The sequence below is a fragment of the Mobula hypostoma genome, chromosome 4, assembly GCF_963921235.1.
Source record: "Mobula hypostoma chromosome 4, sMobHyp1.1, whole genome shotgun sequence".
NCBI classification, from domain to species: domain Eukaryota; kingdom Metazoa; phylum Chordata; class Chondrichthyes; order Myliobatiformes; family Myliobatidae; genus Mobula; species Mobula hypostoma.
The window spans coordinates 112,832,848-112,851,105 of NC_086100.1; the positions used below are offsets into that span (position 1 = coordinate 112,832,848).

Consider the following 18,258-nt stretch of genomic DNA (forward strand, 5'->3'; position numbering starts at 1 on the left):
TATCAGTGTCAGAATTGAAAATCTACTCAGTTTAAAGAAATAGCTCATCATGCCTTTTCAAAGGTTCAAAGGTCAAATTTAATGTCAGAGAAATGTATACAATATACATCCTGAAATGCTTTTTCGATAACATCCAACCTAAACTCACAACTTAAAAATGGCCCATGAAAAGGATAAGTGGCAGCAGTTAGTAATTAGCCCCACTCTTGGAGGGAGTAAGCTGGAGAGTGAGAGAAGTGTAAGTTGGAGTTAGTTGGGGAATGGGAGGAGTTGAAAAGGGGGAAAGATGAAGGAAAGAGGGAGGGGGAAATAAAGGAGCAAGAGAAACTGCCTTTTGGTGAATGGGAGGGCAGAGGTGGAATGCTGAAGAAGTAGGTTCAGGATATGGTGTATGAGGGAGTAGGTTGCTGCTGAAATGTGGAAATATGCAGACATTTGTTCTTATACCCTAGATTTAGAGTTCCAGATACTATGGACTGTATCTGTTTTGAAATTACATTTTCTGTATGTACTGTTTCTACATGTACTTGCAGTCAGGAAAATCGATTGAGCAGGTTTCAGAAGTTACTTTTTAAGAGTCTGTTTAGTAGTACAGGTTTCTTTTTTTTCCATAGAACAGGTTTGGCTGAGTTGCTGAAAATGTATTTATTTATTGACATACTGCGCAGAACAGTCCCTTCTAGACCTTCGAGCTGAGCTACCCAGCAATCCCCGGTTTAACCATAGCCGAATCAAGGGACAATTTGTAACAACCTACCAACTGGTATGTCTTTGGACTGTGGGAGGAACCTGAGGCACCCAGAGGAAACCTATGCGGTCACGGGGAAAAACGTACAAACTCCTGACAGACGGCGATGGGAATCGAACCCCGATCACTGGTATTGTGAAGTGTTATGCTGCCCTTCTTACGAAGGCACAGAAATGCTGGTAGACTAGAGGAGATAGATTCAAATAAAAAGTCATGGGAACCAAAATGCTTTTTTGTCATCTACAATGCAACTTCCTGATAGTGGAAGAAGTTTAAACAGTTATATTAAAAATGGAAATCAAATGTAGTTTTTTTTTGAAAACTGCTTTACCAGTGTCATTGAAAAACAGTTTACACAGACATTATCTTTTTCCCAAAAGCCTTTTGATTCCATTATTATTGGTGCTTCAGAAAAAGGATCATATCTCGAATTATTTTATTTATTTTTATACATGCTGCGTGGGCATCTCTGCAAGTTCTTATTTTGAATTACCCTTCAGAATATGGTGGTGAGCTGTGTCTTGTTGTGCCTGTGGTGCCGGTATGCCCACTGTGCTATTGTGTAGAACTTGGCCCCTAATGACGCATGCACATCAATATATTTTCAGAATAATATGACATGTCATGGAACTTGCGGGTCTATCTATTATTCCTCCTGACCTCTGCTGCTGCTTCTCAGGCCTGCTCTGTATCAGCATAATCTGAAGTGATGCCAAGATGAAGGAGATCAGCTTTTAGTTGTCAGTGAATTGCATTGTTTGCATGGACGGTGAACAGTCTGAGGATTGGTTGCCCACAAGTGTTGCCATGCTTCCCGTGCCAACATAGGGTGTTCACAACTCATTAACCTTAACTAAATCTTTACAATGTGGGAGAAAACTGGAGCACTGGGAGGAACCCCACATGGCCAAAGAGAAAATGTATAAGCATCTTACAAACAGCTGCAGGAATCAAGCTCTGATTACTGATCGCTGGCACTGTAAAGCGATTGTGCTAACAAGTTCTCAGTCAGAGATGTGTTAACTGATCTCGGCTGGTGTATTACATTCCTGTAACTAACAATACTGCTGCTCTCATACTTTGAGGTTATAGTTTATAGTTGGTTATAGTTTAGAAGACATTTCAGTTTATTGAGCTTCTCCCTCTCGAGTCCCATTTTTTCTAATTGTTTTTTCAAACCATCTATAATTGACTTATATTTCAAAGAATGGGATAGATTGGGTATTAAGCGATTTCAGGATTTGTTTGGAGGGAATCAGTCTTCTTTTGTGCAACTTTAACATTTAACCTTTCCAATACCCAGCTTTTTCGTTACTTACAGATTAGAGATTTTTTTAAGATCTCAATTACATACATTTCCTACAAGTCCAGATAAGAATATAATAGATACAGTTTTTAATCTGAAACCCTTTGACAACGGTTCAATATCTTACATTTACAGTCTGCTGTTGGAACTGAAAAAGACTTCTTTAGATAAAATTTAAGGAGACTGGGAGAAGGATTTACAGATTTTCATATCTGAAGAATCTAGAAGATTATTTTAAAATTGATTCTTCATCATTATGTGCTTGTCATTCTTTATTACAATTCAAAGTGGTACATAGAGTTCATATGTCTAAGACAAGCTCTCTCGTTTCTACGCAGATATTTCCCCTTACAGTGATAGATGTACTAATGGAGTGGCCACACTAATTCATATGTTTTGGACATGTCCGAGCCTTGAAAAGTTTTGGAAAGATGTATTTCAAACTTTTTCTGCACTTTCCAATGTCAGCTTTAAGCCCAATCCTTTGACTGCCACGTTTGGTATTGAGGACAGTGCTACAAAATTGAAGCCATCTAATTTGTGGGTATTGGCCTTTATGTCTTTTATGGCCAGGAGGGTGATCTTGCTGAAGTGGAAGGAGGCCACCCCGCCCACTCATGTTCAATGGCTATCTGATGTTATGTTGTGCCTAGATCTAGAGATTTGTTGTTCGATTTCTGATTCTAAACATGATTTTCTAATGTTATGGGGACCCTTTTCTGAGTGATTTTCATAATCTTTGAATGTTATTAAAGTATGGATCTGAGCCATTATTATAATAATATTATATGGTAAGGTATTTTTTTTCTCTTCTCTTTACCAACCTGCTCATTTTGGTAGTGGGGGTAGATTTTTTTTAAATAAAATAAAATTATTTTATTTCATTTCATAATTCAATTTTTTTCTACATGATTGATTTGGAATATGGATACTGTGATCATATTTCTGTGATTTAAATGTAATGTAATTCGTATTACTTGTATCCTTATGAATTCTGTATTTGTATTCATGCAATTTATAATATTAATAAAAATATTGAAAGAGAATACTGCTGCTCTGAAAGGCTACTTCTGTGCTGCTGGCTTGTGTTTCAACATTTTTCACTGATATTAATGGAAGTATTTTCTTCATGAATAGCTTATTGCCTTGCTGCGCTGAACTATGGGAGAGACTGAGAAAGTGGCAAGTGACGCAGCACAAACAGAATCCAATATCCAGAAAAAAGAAAAGGAGAAAAAGAAAAGGTCACGAGTTAACAAGGTGCTTGCTGAGATTAAAAAGCAGGTTGAATTTTGGTTTGGTGATGTAAACCTCCACAAAGATCGTTTCCTTCAGGAACAGATTCAAAAATCCAGAGATGGATGTGAGTAATGGCTCAAGATATAATATCAATGAGTTACAATCTAATGATTTGTGTCTTAATTACTATTTTCTGTTCCCTAGATGTTGACATATCTGTGCTGACAGTGTTCAACAAAATGAAAAAATTAACCACTGATGTAAAACTAATAGCAAGAGCATTAAGAAATTCAGATGTTATTGAGGTGAGCGAAAAAAATCTTTTTCCTATTGTTATGAATGAACATACACATCTGTACACAGGCTATGCTTTTACATTACTAACTTTTGCATTTACAAGTCATTTTTATATTCTCAGTTTTTGGTTAAGTTGGCTGGGAGAGGTGATAGTGTTGCTGAAATGATTAAATTTTGAAACAAAGCCTTCTAAGTGCTAAAGAGCTGGCAATACCATATAGCCTAAGGACAGCGGGCATCTTCCGCTTGTGGAAGGCACTTCCTCCAGTTCAACCGATCCTTTCACTTAGAAAGTATTAGATTGGAGTTTTTTGGAACTTATCTTTGCTGGTTGCTGCTGGTGACTAATGGTGTTCAGCGGGGATCAGTCTTGGGTCTGCTATTTTTTTACATTATATGTTAAATGGTCTGGATGACAGAATCAGTGGCTTTATGGCCAAGTTTGGATAATGCAAAGATAGGTGAAGGATAGGTAGTGTTCAGAAGCGCACAGCCTGCAGAAACCCTTGAGCAGGAGAATGGACAAGTTGCAGATAGAATACAGTGTAGGCAAATGTACGGTGATGGACCTTTAGAAGGCATAAAGCCATACACTATTTTCTAATATTGAGTAAATTCAGAAGTTGAGGGTGCAAACAGACAAGTCATGGTGCAGAATTCTCTCGAGGTTGAGTTGGTGGTAAAGCAATTTGCCTGCGGAGGACCACTATACAATAGCAAGGATGTAGTGCTGAGATTTTCCAACACACTGATGAAAATGAAACCATATTTGGAGGACTTTGCCCCTTATCTAAGAAACTGTGTGCCCAATAGTAAACATGTAGATGATGGAGTGGATGAGTCTAGGAACAGAACACTTTAGTTGTGGAATTCATTGCCAGTGTGTATTTAAAGCAGAGGTTGGTGATTCAACGGACAGATGCCATAATTCTGGATGTGTCTCATGCAACAAGATCATGGGTCCCTCTGTGTATTATTTGAATTTTAAAATCATTTTAAAACCAGAGATGTGACTAGAAACCTTTGACAGGGCAGAAACTACTACTGCGGGTAGAGAAACTAGGAGAATCCCAGTAGGCAGGAATGAACATGATGGATTTATTCCTAGATGCTACCTGGCCTGCTGACTTCCTCCAGCAGCTGTTGATTTTCTTGGTTGTTTGCAAACTCAGCCAATGAGTGGCCATAAATACAAACATTTAAAACATTTATCCCCTATTTAAAAATCAATAAATCCTTGGATATGGTGTTGCAGATTGTGGTCTTTGTAAATTACAAATATGTGTGCATTTTAAGACACTGACAAGGCTTTGAATATGGAATTGTGTCAGCTACCTACAAATTTACCATTGAAAATTTACAAAGGACTTTAAAAGATATATTACTAAAATGCAACTCTACCAAATCTATTTCATTTGATTGACTAAGTGAATTAAGTGCAGATAGTGGACAGCCTCAAGTGTGCTTTCAACAATTGTATTCTACAAATCTGCATTTTCATTGAACATTCCAAGATGTTTCTCCTGGCCATTTCTGGCATCTCCCAAGCTTGAAAATCAGTGAGCGACAGCTCTGAATTGGCTCAATGACATTGTTTTAAATGGGGCCTTAAATTATCCAGAATCCACTGCATTAAGCTAGGGTGGGGTAAATGTTTGTCTCATGGGGCATCTAGATCAGATGTAGAGTGAAGTGTCAAAAATTCAAAACAGCAGGCGATTGTTGAGCAAACCTTTTTGCAACAGCATTCCTCACTCACAGCCAGTAGGTAAACATCCCAAGTGAAGCAGTTTATCTAATATTACATTACCCATCCCTACTATCTTCATCAAGATGGTCACTATCAAAACCAGGGAGCACTTGAAAAGCAAGTTCAAAGCAATGTAGCTAACAATGGTTTTAAAACTGTTTTGCAGCTTAATGTAGAAGGAACAAAATTAAGAAGGCGCATGGCATTAGGAGTGCAGCCCCAAGATATTGATGACCGTACAGTTTATGTGGTATGTATGACTTCTGTCACAGAACTGCAGCCATTGGCTGCACCATGACCTGCAAAAATTGACCTCAAAGCATATCTAGCATATTTACATCGGCATTTATCCAGACATTTACCTAAAATTGCAACTGTAACAAAAACCAATTTCCCCCGGGATCAATAAAGTATGACTATGACTATGATCTGTATACCTTTGGAAAGGCAGCTAGCAAACACGTGAATAGCATCTGAAATTAAAGGTGAAATGCACATGATAAATGTCAGTGAAACAGTGAAATTCTGTAGGGAAAAGTAATTACCATTTTTGCATGTTATCAAGGAGTGAAAATGTTTTTATGGGTGTTAAGCTGACTCATGTTATTTGCTTCTAGGAGTTGCTACCTAAAAATGTTACTCACAGCTGGATAGAGCGTGTATTCAGTAAATGTGGAAAAGTGGTCTACATCAGCATTCCTCGTTACAAAACAAGTGGTGACCCTAAAGGATTTGCATTTGTTGAATTTGAAACTCTACCTGGAGCCCAGAAAGCCATTGAGGTAAGGAAATGCATTGTTGCCTTTAATTCTAACCTATTGTTCACAGGAAAAGAGGACAAGGTAATTATGGGAGATTTACAGAATATTTTGGAATCAGGTATCCAATGTGGATGAAGAAAGAACAAATTAAACAATCGCCTTATAGTAGGGTATTACCCAAGTTTAGGCAAAAGCCAAAATTCTTTAAAGGTTGAAATTTTTATCATTTTGTTTATGAGAACTCATCTGGAAGGATGGAATTTAGGATGCTGTTAGCAATACAGAGATGGGACTGGCACTAGGGTCTCAGCCCTAAACATCAACTATGCTTCCTATGGATGCTGTCTGGCCTGCTGCATACCACTTGCATTTTGTGTGTTGCTAGCACTTACGCAATGTTTTTTTCTTGGTCTTGATCCTATTTCTCCTCATTTCTTATAGAAATGGAGTAATTTAAACTACCCAGCCTGATCCTGCCCTCCTAGTACTGCAGATGCCTTGTCCAGCAAATGAAGTCCCTGATCAGACACCCACCACCCCAGCAATCCCAATTTATTTAATCTTTAGAGGAAAATCACACAGAGAACATGCATAATATACAAAATAAAGTAGCTTAATTTTTAAAAAGGAAACAGAAGAGAATCTTATTGTAAATTTTTTATTTCAAGGTATTGAATAATCCTCCAGAAGATGCACCACGAAAGCCTGGTGTTTTCCCCAAAACAGTGAAGAGCAAACCAGTTCCTGGTCTTAATTCCAGTGACTACAATCCCCCAGGTAAAGACTGTTACACAGCTTAACCAATAATGTACAATTTTGTAAACATTAATACATTTTAAGTACAATTTTTATTTAACAATTGTCTGTAGAAGAGAAGAAAAAAAAGAAAAAGAAAAAATCTCGAAAGACAGAATGTTGCAAGTCAGCCGCAGAAGTGATGGACCAATCCCATAAAGAACATGCTGAGGCGTCAGAAAAAGTGAGAGGGAACAGAATTGTGTCTGACTGTTCTGAAACTGATGTGCCAGACCTTTGCAAGCCTAGACCAAAAGGCGAAATGCGTAAACGAGAAAAAGAAGAGACAAGTCGGAGAAAGCGAAAGAGATGCAGTCCTGAAAAGGTGGAAGAACTATCCTCTGCAAAAGTGAGAAGAGTCACTGGCAGAGAGAAAGAAAAGACAGACAGTGAAAAGGACATCAAAGGTAAGTACATTTCAAATGAGTACTATTCAAGTACAATACATTCTTGCTTAAATCATTTTAATATTCTTTAAAGATGCTTCAACTGAAGATGAACATGGTTCAGGTGACAAGAAAGAGGAATCTATGTCAAAAAGCAAAAGAAAACGGAAGAAAAAGCACAAAGATAGACACAAAGTGGAAGAAGAGGTTATACCTCTGAGAGTACTATCCAAGTAAGTCATCTGCAGATTACAACTGGAACAATGAAAAAGGTTGAGGGTAAGCCCGGAAACGGCAAAAGTTTGTAAATTTAAAACACCAATATGAAGCACTTACTTGCAAGACATACAGCAAGTCTTCCATGTTGGTGCTTCAAAACTACAATAGTTGGTTTCTCTTAAGTACTGTGCTGTGGTATTGTGTAGCAGAAATCTCAACAACAGAGCACTTACTTCACACAGACAGCAAGTTCTCAGTGTTAAGAGGCCCCACCTCACAATTACTTCTACTGGAGAATGTCTTTTTGCAACATTTGAACACTTTAGGGCAGAACACAACTATGCACTGCAGTTGTGCAGCAGAATTCCCAACAAGAGAGCACTTACTTCACATACAGCAAGTTCTCAGTGTTAAGAGGCTCCACCACACATTTACTTGCATTGGAGAATGCCTTTTGTTGCCAACACTGAACATGTTAAGGGTGGAAAATATATGCCTTGTATAAGTGTCATTTCTTGGTTCTGTGTTCAGGTACTAACTGTTGCAGTGTGTGTCGTGAAATCCTAACATAAAAGCACTTACTTCAGCAAATGGCAACAGCAAGTGCCTTAATGTCAGGAGTGCTCGTCACATTAATCCAGAACCTGACGTTAATTCTAACAAGCAAATCTGTACAGTGACCGTACAGTAGAATTCCCAACATGAGAGCACTTACTTGAAACTAGATGGCAAGCACTCACATGTTAGAGGTTCTAAAGCAAGTTCTCCTGCTTCATGTTACTTCCTTTTAACAGTTTGCTTTGTCACAAATAGCTGAAAATGCACTATCCAGTTCACTTGCAGAGCAAATAAATGCACCATAGACAATAGGTTTTGTAGCAGAAATTCTAATATGATAAGCACTTATTTTAGGATGCACAGCAAATGCTCACATATTAGGATCTCTAAAAACAAGTTGGATCATCCTGCAAAGGTAAAAGCTAGGCAACTCCCCAACCTATAGTAATCTGCATTCCATTGTTCCAAAACAGAAATACAGAAAGGCTTCAGGACTAAGCTTGATAACAGGCACAAACCCTAATACAAAAATACTGTTCTTTTGCATAAATCTAATCTGTAAGCTAGAAATTCCAACATGTGAGTACTTACTAATGTGACTTGGACAGCAAGCTTCACTTGTTGGAGTAACTAGCAACAGTGTACTGCATAAATGGCTGGGTTAAAACAGGGACCCTTTTTCATTTCAATGCATTTTAAAATCATAACACCTAGACATAAAAAGTAGGGTTGGGTCAAGAATACTGGACAGTAAATCACCATTGCTGAAGTGCAATACCAGTTGAAGAAGACAGTATTGCACGATTGCAGTGGTGTTCACTGTAGCTTTTCCTTCGAGTAAAATTTCTCAGCATGATGCCCCTACATCCCCCATTCAATTTAAGTTAAATGCTTTCTTCTATAGAGTCACCACTTTCCATATTGTAACAGAAACAAGTTTCCATGTTTACCCCCAATGCAGTACATTTAGCGTATCATTAGGTTTAATAGCAGTTTAATAAATTTTAACTTGATAGCAGCTAACCGTCAAAAAAAATCCAAAAGTTCAGAAATCACATTTGTAGAAAGTCGAGTATTAAATATCCACTGCTACTTCAACATAAAAGCACTTACTTGAAGTTTATCACAGAAAGGCTTCTAAGTTGACGTAACAGGAGTCATTTCTCATTAATCACTTATGTCCAGGAAAAAAGCTACTTATACCAGGTTAATACCACTGACTTAGATGACGTGAAAACTGCTGCCACAAAACAACAAACTTCACATCATCTAAATTAGTGATAACATTCCGATCCTGAGGTTACAGAAGTCACACACAAGGAGTTTTTACCAAAGAATGCTCTTCCTGTTACGACATCCTTCTTGCATATCTTCCATCCTGCCTCTGCTCTTCCACAACTAAATGATTCCCCCAGCTTGTCAATGCCTGATATTTATATTTCTTGCAGGTAAAGTGATTTTAATGAGCTACCTTTTCTAAGGGGGCTGGACATTTGAATTTCTATTGTTTGAGCAATGTATCTAGACCTGTTTGCCTCAGAGTGGGTGGAGCCGGCATGTTAACAAGCTGAAAATGGCAGCATATGGGGCCATCAGCAGCAGACTGGTTGTTCTTAATTCAGTATCTGCTTTTGTTTAATGGCATTAAGATAGTCTGCACAATGACACATTAGCACACAATTTTTTACTAGACAATGTGGCTGAATTGATTATTGTTCTGAATATTTGCAGTTAACTATTAAAACCCAGTATCTCTTTTATCATTGAAGAGTCTCTACAATTATTTTTGTACCGACCTATAAGAGTTTGTTTTTAAAAAATGGCATGGGCAAACCTTACATAGTTTAAAATGAAATCAGTTCTAAGATGAAGAACACGTAAAATTACAGATACTGAAATTTGTAGCAGTTTGCTGGTGTCTGTGCCATAAACTTCTATGACTCAGATATTTTAATTTCACAAAACAATCAATATATTAAATGAAGCTTAGCAATGGATGATTACCATAAATGCTCAAGCTTATAGCATCATACATCTATTTAGTCTTCAGTTAGTTTTTTGTTTAGATCAATAAGCAGATGAAGAGTTTGTGACACCCACCAATGGTCTCCTGGAATATATATTGCTTATTCTGCATTAATCGTTGATTCCCCACACAAAGGGACAACCTATTTTTCACTGTTTGGGTGGAAGTAATTAGATGCTGCCCAGCAATTTTCTATGCAGAAGTAGAATTAGATCAGTTTTCTGGCATATGGTATGGACACCCATGCTTGATAAGTTTCTATGACTTCATTCTCAGTTAGCAATCCTATCAATTTAATAAAAATCTAATAAAGTTTTTGCGGAGAGCATGTGTTTTCTCAGAATAACTTTTGTTTATCCATGTGCAATAATGCAGCCAATGGAAGGTAGGTAAAGTAACAGCTGAGTTTTATTCCTCTGATTCTAAGAAACATTTGGATGATTGAATTAACTTTGGATAGGGTGCCTTGCAGTTAAGGATGCATGAGTAATCTGTGTGAGGCCAATACGTAGAATATTCAAAAGTTAGAAATGCACAAAAGGTATAGATGGCAATTGTGGCTAGTTTAAATTATTGCCCACAGTTTCTTGTCCAATGTTTTAAATTCAAAAATAAACAGTATTTGTAAAATATACACAAGAAGATACATGACTTCTATACGTTTATAGTGTAATTCAATCTATATATTGTTAGTGTTATTGGTTCTATGCACTTTTAGGGTTCGCACATTCTGTGCACAGAGCACTTTTGCCACTCTTGTGGTCAGCTGGGATGATACTAACTGTTGTGTTTGAGAGGTTTCTACACAATGCTTAGACTCTCAATGTTTAGTGGTAGAAGGACCCTAGACCGCAGTCCTTTCCCATAAGGTCTGCCAATCGTCAGCATTTCTGTATTATACTGGAAGAACAAAATTTTTTGTGGAAACTGACAAGTCTCTCACTATGTCAATAATTTTCCAATATCTCTTGATACAGGGTCTAAACTCAAATGTTGATTAATCCCTTTTCCTCCATTAATGTAGTTTGACCCACTGATTTCCTTTAACAGTTTGTTCATTAGAATTGGTTTATTATTGTCACATATACCGTAGATACAGATAAAAGTCTAATTTACTGACAGATAACTTGCTGCGTTAAACGCTCCTTTGGTTGACACCTTATGGATGGATCATGAAACCATATATTTCACTTCTTTTTGTGTCTTCTACAAGAGCAAGATGGTTGAGGAGTAATAACTGTTCGTGAACCTGGTGGTCTGATTCCTGAAGCTCTTATTCCTTCTCCTTGATGGCAGAAGTGAGAAGAAAGCATGACCTGGGTGGTGGGGTTTTCCTGATAATGGATGCTGCTTTCTGCGACAGTGTTTCGTGTGGATGTGCTCAGTGGTGGGGAGGATCAGTCAACCGTATCTGCTTTTTAACATGGAAATCAGATTTTCTGTCTTGAGCCCTATTTTTCCCCAAGCAACAGAGACAAGATCAGAACTTGGCCAACATTGCTTTCTTCTTTTCCCTCAATTTACTTTGAGTGTGGGACAAAAGGTAGCTTTCCTATTTGGGTTCTTTACAAGTCTTTGCCTGTGATTTCTTTAACGTTCTAATTATCAGCAAGAACAAGCAGTTCTCTGATACTGCATCAAGTACTATGTTAAATTTTCTAACCTACTTACTAAATAAGATAACTACCTGAAAATGATTATGAATATGTTTTTAAAAAACGCCACTCAGAGTTATTGTGAGAAAACTTATAAGGAAATCTATTTGAAAGCACAACAGTGTGTGACAACTTACCTACCTTAATTTAAAAAATTGTTATTCATTTGATTATCCATGTAATTGTTTTGCCAGGAAAGAGTGGATGGACTTAAAGCACGAATACTTGACACTGCAGAAATCCAGCATGTCCAACTTGAAGAAAACGATGTTAGAGATCAAACAGAAAAATGACAGTGAGGGAATTGAGGAGACTGACAAAACCAAACAGGAATGTCTAAATGCCAAAGGTTAGTTTTTTTACACACACTCAGTGCAAGATGCTCAAACACAGATATAGCAGTCTTTGATCATGTATATAATAGTTGCCTTGCACTTCTTTTATTTTATTCCTCAGAGGTGCAAATAGTCTTTCTGCTGCATTGTGTAATTTGGCCATGTCCCTGGGGAAATGATGATAGGAGATGAAAGATTCCATAAATGTTTGTAGGAGACCAGTTAGTAGTGGATGAGAGTTATGCTAGCTCGAAGTCTGTGACTAGTGGTGTTCTGCAGTAATCTGTACTGTGACTGCTGTTTGTGATACATATAAATGATGTAGATGTGTTAGCAAGTTTTCAGATAATTACATTGCTGGTGGTGTGGATAGTGTAGAAGACTGGCAAAGGATACAGTGGGATATAGGTCAGTTGCAGATATGAGTTGGAGAAATGGCACATACAGTTTAACCCACCCAAATATGAAGTGTTGCGCCTTGAAACAGTGTACTGTTATTGGCAAGCCTCTTAACAGTGTTAATGAGCAGAGAAATCTTAAGGTCCAAGTTTGTAGCTCCCTGAAACTGCTGAGAGGTCTTGGCCCGAAACGTCGACTGTTTATTCTTTTCCATAGATGCTGTCTGGCCTGCAGAGTTCCTCCAGCATTTTGTATGCCTTGCTTTGAATTTCTAATTTCTGTGGATCTTCTCCTGTTTATAAAACTTCATTTGGAATAGTACACTCAGTTCTAGGTGCCCACCTGTCTTTGGAGAGGACTGAGAAGGAATTAGCCAAGCTGCTGTCTGGATTTGCAGACAAACTTGGGTTGTGTTCTCTGAAGCAGCAGAGGCTGATGGGAGATGTAATCGTGGTTATAAGATTATGAGAGAGAGAGTAGCCATTGGTTTCCAAGGGTTGGGATGCATTTAAGGTGAGGTGGTAAATTTATAGAATAGATACAAGGCAAGTTTTTTTTTACATAGAATGGTGAATGCCTGGAATGTGCTGCCTGGGGTGGTGGTGGAAGCAAATGTGATGGGGGGGGGGAGGTTTAGAGGCTCTCAGATACGCAAATGAATGTACAAGGAATAGAAAAATTATGGACATAGTCTAGACACAAATGGATTAGTTTAGTTGGACATTTGATTACTAATTTAATTAGCTTGACATGATTAATGCATGATTTAAAAGGCTAGTGTGCAGTTACAGTACATGAGGAAAGACAATAGATTGCTGTGTCCATTACTAGAGGAATTAAATACTTAAAGCGGGGAGGGCATGTTTCAGGCCTTGGTGATACCATATTTGGAGTACTGCATTTGGTATCGGGTCTCTTTATTCAAGAAATAATGTCACAACTTAACTTTCTTACTGTGAGCAGAATGAAACTGGTTCCTGCTTGCTCCCAGCAGAGCAAATCCCTAAGTCCTATGCCCCTTCCAGTTTTCCTTGTAGCTTTGTAACTTCCTTTTTTCATGTGCATCAAGATCTGTGTTAGTCATGTACTGTCATTATTTAGGCTACCAATACATTTTTAGAACATGGAGTGTTGGGGGGGGGGGAAGCAAAGTATCTGGTGAAATATTAGGAGAAATACAAACTCCACAGGGGGCAAAATAATATCCAGATTACAAGAGCTCTGAGGCAGAGTTAGTATGCACTTAAGGGAAAATTTGCAAAGCTGGAAGCTAGAATGCTGAAGAACCTGTTGCCTTACCTGCCCTCGGCCACGTGATCGACCGACTATGATAATCGACAACATTGGCCTTCATTCACAGCGCCAGCCGACCCAGCAGTGGGGATGGCTGACCTTCAGACGCAGAGGAGCCCAGCCTGGACTTGGTCTATTCCTCAATGCGTGGAAGTAGGGTCTGAATACTTTTGAGGTTCATAGATTGCTGATGACCAAGGAATTTAAAAAGTTAACCCAGATAAAGGAGGAAGTGTGTTACTGAGGTTATAGTCAGAGCAGCCTATTGACTATTGCCTAATTATTTTAATGAAAGTTAGATTGGCAACACATGCAAACACGAGGAAATGTGCAGATGCTGGAATTTCAAGCAACACACATGAAAGTTGCTGGTGAATGCAGCAGGCCAGGCAGCATCTCTAGGAAGAGGTACAGTCGACGTGTCGGGCTGAGACCTTCGTCAGGATGGCACGGATGAGAAGTGGGATCAGAGGGGGGAGGGGGAGGGAGGCTGCTGGTGTCGGTGACGAAGGGTCTCGGCCCGGAACGTCGACTGTACCTCTTCCTAGAGATGCTGCCTGGCCTGCTGCATTCACTAGCAACTTTCATGTGTGTTGCTAGGCAACACACGACAATGTTGCACATCTGAGCAGCCTACTGATATGATCTAATGCCCAGTAATATTGACAATTTACAGGAGGTGAAGATCAATTTGAGTATTTGCAACTGTATCTCAAGAATGGGATTCCATTTGGAGATGCACAAAACTTGGGAGACAATAAAATGTGTCTATTATGATCTAATATTGTACCTATCCGTAAGATATATTTTAACATATCTGTTCTGATATTCTAAGTTTGTTTCTAGATATTTCCTGCCATGGAAGTTTATGTTGGACTGCAACTTTCAAATTCATAAATCAATCCCAGTGCAATTAATAGGCAGCACAGTGGTGCAGCAGATAGCAATGATGCAAAATGTTCCGAATAATCTGAGTTGGATTGCAGTCTAGAGTGTGGATTTTGCATGTTCTTATGAGCTTGTGTTTTTCCCCTGGGTGCTGCAATTTCCTTCCACATCTCAAAGACATGTTGGTTGGTTGGTTCCTTGGCTACTTAAGAGGATCATTGTGGAGTTGGTGGGCATGAAGGAGAGGATAGATTCCTAGATAGAAAATGGAATGCACTCAGAGACAGTCTTTAGAATGTACGAGGGAACGGAAGAACCTGGAGGAAACTCGTGCAGTCGTGGACAGAGTGTACAATGATACAGTGGCGGGAATTGAACCCCAGTTTGTGTCACTATAAAAGTGATTGTGCTGTCCCACTAATTTATAAAACAAAGAAATAAAGCAGATTTTTTCCCTTTGGGCAGCAAAGAATAACGATTTACATATGTTTAAACTGTGTAAGTCTTTACCACAAGCAAACAGGTCTGAGCAATTTCAACTACAACAGCTTGAGTGCTTTATAATTCAAACTAATTTAAATGTGTGAGGAATGTGAAGTTGTTGCCATTATCTCTCCACAGACTGCCAAAGGTGGTAACTGTATTTGTGATTGTAATGCAATTTTAAATTGCCATCATTGATGTGAACACAGACATTTAAACATTTCAGAATTGAGAATCTCTGGAAACTTACTCGATATTAAACTTATCAAGTTCATCTTCAAGTACTTGCTGGCATCTTGACATTTGGGAACCTTTTGTAGCTAAAGAAATATTGATATTACATTTACAATGCCCATATGTACAAACCTGATTGTGTTTTAGCAGGATCAAGCAAGCTGTTTCTAGCTAATCCTGCTAAAGATAAAAACTAGTAATATATAGGGCTCTAAAATTTCAGACTGAAGACATCCTTTTTCCTCTTTTCCTGCCACTGTTGTTGATGGACTTGCATTCTCTATTTCCCCATAAAATCTCCATTCTGCTCTGGCTCAGTTAAACAGATAGAAAGTGGGTTGGGCACCAAAACCATCCCATTGTACGTTGTTCCAGTGAACATTTTTTTTAGCATGTTCATTAGGATGATGTAGGCTTTACATGCTGAGCTAGCGTTTAATTGCTCACCCTTAGTTGCTCTTGAAGGGGGTGGTGATCTGCCCTCTTGAACCATTACAGTACTTGAGGTGTGCGGATACGCAATGTGCACAACATGCTGGAGGAGCTATGGAAAACCATTGGAGAAAGGGAGGAAGGAGGTGAGGGGGTTCGGGGGGGGAAGAAGTCAGAGTGGGAATGGAAGGAGAGAGAATGGGGAGGGGGGGATTTTTTTTACTGGATGGAAGAATCGACATTCGTGCCATCAGGTTAGAGGCTACCTAGACTGAATCTGAGGCAATGCTCCTCCGCCCTGAGAGTGGCTTCATCAAGGCAAAGGCGGCCATGGACGGACATGTCGAAATGGGGATGGGAGTTAAAATGGTTGGTCGCTGGGAAATAGCACTCAAAGCAGTCCCCCAGGTCGAACCAATGTGGTGAAGGCTGTTCCTTAAACTTCAGGTGTGCATGCATCTTCAGTATGCCATAAACATGAGAGGCATAAATTGGAGATACAATGCCAGCCCACTAGTGAAGACTTAAATGAATACATTAGCGAAGTAAGTATCACTTTGTTGACATCACTATTTCTGGTTTCTTGTCTCTATTGGAACCTCCTTGGGTTGCATTTTAAGGCAGGGTAATTTTAAACTCAGCTATGACGTCCATGCTTAGATAACGTCTTGAAACCACAGGAGCCCTCAAAGTAAAGCCAGCTAATCATAGAGTAATGCTGCATGAAAACAGGTACTCTTTCAAAACGCATCCATCATGACCACAGTGCTTGCTTTTGCTAGTCCCATTTGCCAGTGTTTGCCTCATATCACTTTGAACCTTTCCTATTCATATACTATCCAATGTCTTTCAAATGTTATTGTACCTGCCTCAACTAATGCCCCTAGCAGTTCTAAAAATTCAGCAACCTCAATATGAAGGTTGCCTCTCACAGCCCTTTAAACTTTCTCTCTCATACCTTAGACCCATGCCCTCTTGTTTTTGGTTCCCTTTCCCTGGAAAAACCACTTGTGTGCATTCACTTTCTCTATGCTTCTCAAGATTTTATACACCTCAGTAAGGTCAGTCTTCAGTCTTTCAAATGGTGGTTCCCCAGGAGTCGTGGGTAAAAAAAACTGGGAATATTTTGCATGAAGCAAATATTTTTGGTCTACTCTCTAAAGTTTTAAGATATTTTGATTTTCTTTTGGAAATTTTAATTTAAAATTCAGCTTGTGCCTGTGTTGCCAATTTGCATTTTGTCTCTTGTTTACCATCTCAACTATTTCAAAGCAGAATCCCCAGTAAAATATGTACACCTGTCATTTAAAACTTAAACACTCTCCTTTGTTAGGTGAAATAGAATTCCCTGCAAGCAGAAAAGATGTGTAATTGAGTAGCCTTTGAGTTACCTGCCAGATATCAGAGAAATTTCTGTTTTGTTCAGTAAGTTAAATTAACTCAGATGAGGTTATCTTTTGAACTCTGAAGTTATCTTGATTTAAACTAAACAAGATCACAGTCAGATTTGAAATCTTTTATCAAAGTTTGTTTTTTTTTGTTAGAAAATCTGTCTGTGATTCAGTTGTGCACAGTAGGTGGTTGTTTGGTTTGTGCTTTTGTTAACTAGAGGGATATTCTATCCTGTCCTGATCTTAGTAGCTGCCATAATTAGGTTTGGAGAGGTAAGCACCTCCAAATAATAGATCCATGTATACAAAAAGTTACAAGCTATCTTCATGGTGTTCTTGGGATGATTTTAGTAAACAGAAACATGACATAATTTGATAATGAATGTGAGACAGTCAGTGTCCCTGTCAAGCCTGATGGCAGGCTGGTTGTCGACTCTCCCCTGACTTGTGTGCTGTGTAGAACTCTGCCAAATCTATAAGCAAGAACAAGAGCATAAAAGGGATGACATTGCCAAGCAGTGGAGGCACATGTGTCAAAACATCCCTGTTGATGTCACCACCTTCTGCTCACCGCTGGTCGCAGACTGATCAGCACCTGCAAACAGTTTGAATTGGTGTTGAAGGCCAGAGCACCCAATGAAGGGCGATACCATGCTCTTGGGCAACTGACCCAACCAGTCCAATGCCCCCCTTCTCTGACTACCTAAAGGTATTGGGGTCTGGTTCAGAGTGGCTGAGGCATGTAACAAAATTAGGAAAGTAAAACAAAAATTGCGTCTGGGGAAATGATGTTTTGTGTCAATAACTAGGAAGAACCAGATAATGTGCAGTATGCTCTCAGGGCTGCTGTACTTGATGCTGGGGTGTCCTGTTCCTTGCTTTTCTGCCTTGGTAGCCACCCATGGCATTTTCTAGTTTATCTGGAGGACCACAATGAAGCAACTGGTAGGTCACAATGCAAAAGTTGACAGAATAGAGTGAGAAATGTACTCAATGGAGCCCTGATTTGCATTTATGTGAGGCTATATCATGTGGTGGATGGATCCAAAGTATCTGGGCACCA

The 18,258-nt window shown here is 38.9% G+C and overlaps 1 protein-coding gene across 9 annotated transcripts in view; it reads left to right on the top strand.

Moving 5' to 3' along the window:
- The window catches only part of larp7 (La ribonucleoprotein 7, transcriptional regulator), a 41,579-nt gene that overhangs the window by 10,121 nt on the left and 13,200 nt on the right, over nucleotides 1-18,258 (top strand). For all 9 annotated transcript variants that reach the window (XR_010017718.1, XR_010017721.1, XR_010017719.1 and 6 more), the window contains 8 exons: nucleotides 3,192-3,417; nucleotides 3,498-3,598; nucleotides 5,507-5,590; nucleotides 5,958-6,122; nucleotides 6,770-6,878; nucleotides 6,971-7,303; nucleotides 7,377-7,515; nucleotides 11,935-12,089. Coding sequence is in view for 4 of the 9 variants with exons in the window: in XM_063046389.1 (XP_062902459.1) it covers nucleotides 3,216-3,417; nucleotides 3,498-3,598; nucleotides 5,507-5,590; nucleotides 5,958-6,122; nucleotides 6,770-6,878; nucleotides 6,971-7,303; nucleotides 7,377-7,515; nucleotides 11,935-12,089 (1,288 nt within the window). In the remaining 5 variants the exon portion in view is untranslated. The remainder of the gene's footprint in view (nucleotides 1-3,191; nucleotides 3,418-3,497; nucleotides 3,599-5,506; nucleotides 5,591-5,957; nucleotides 6,123-6,769; nucleotides 6,879-6,970; nucleotides 7,304-7,376; nucleotides 7,516-11,934; nucleotides 12,090-18,258) is intronic.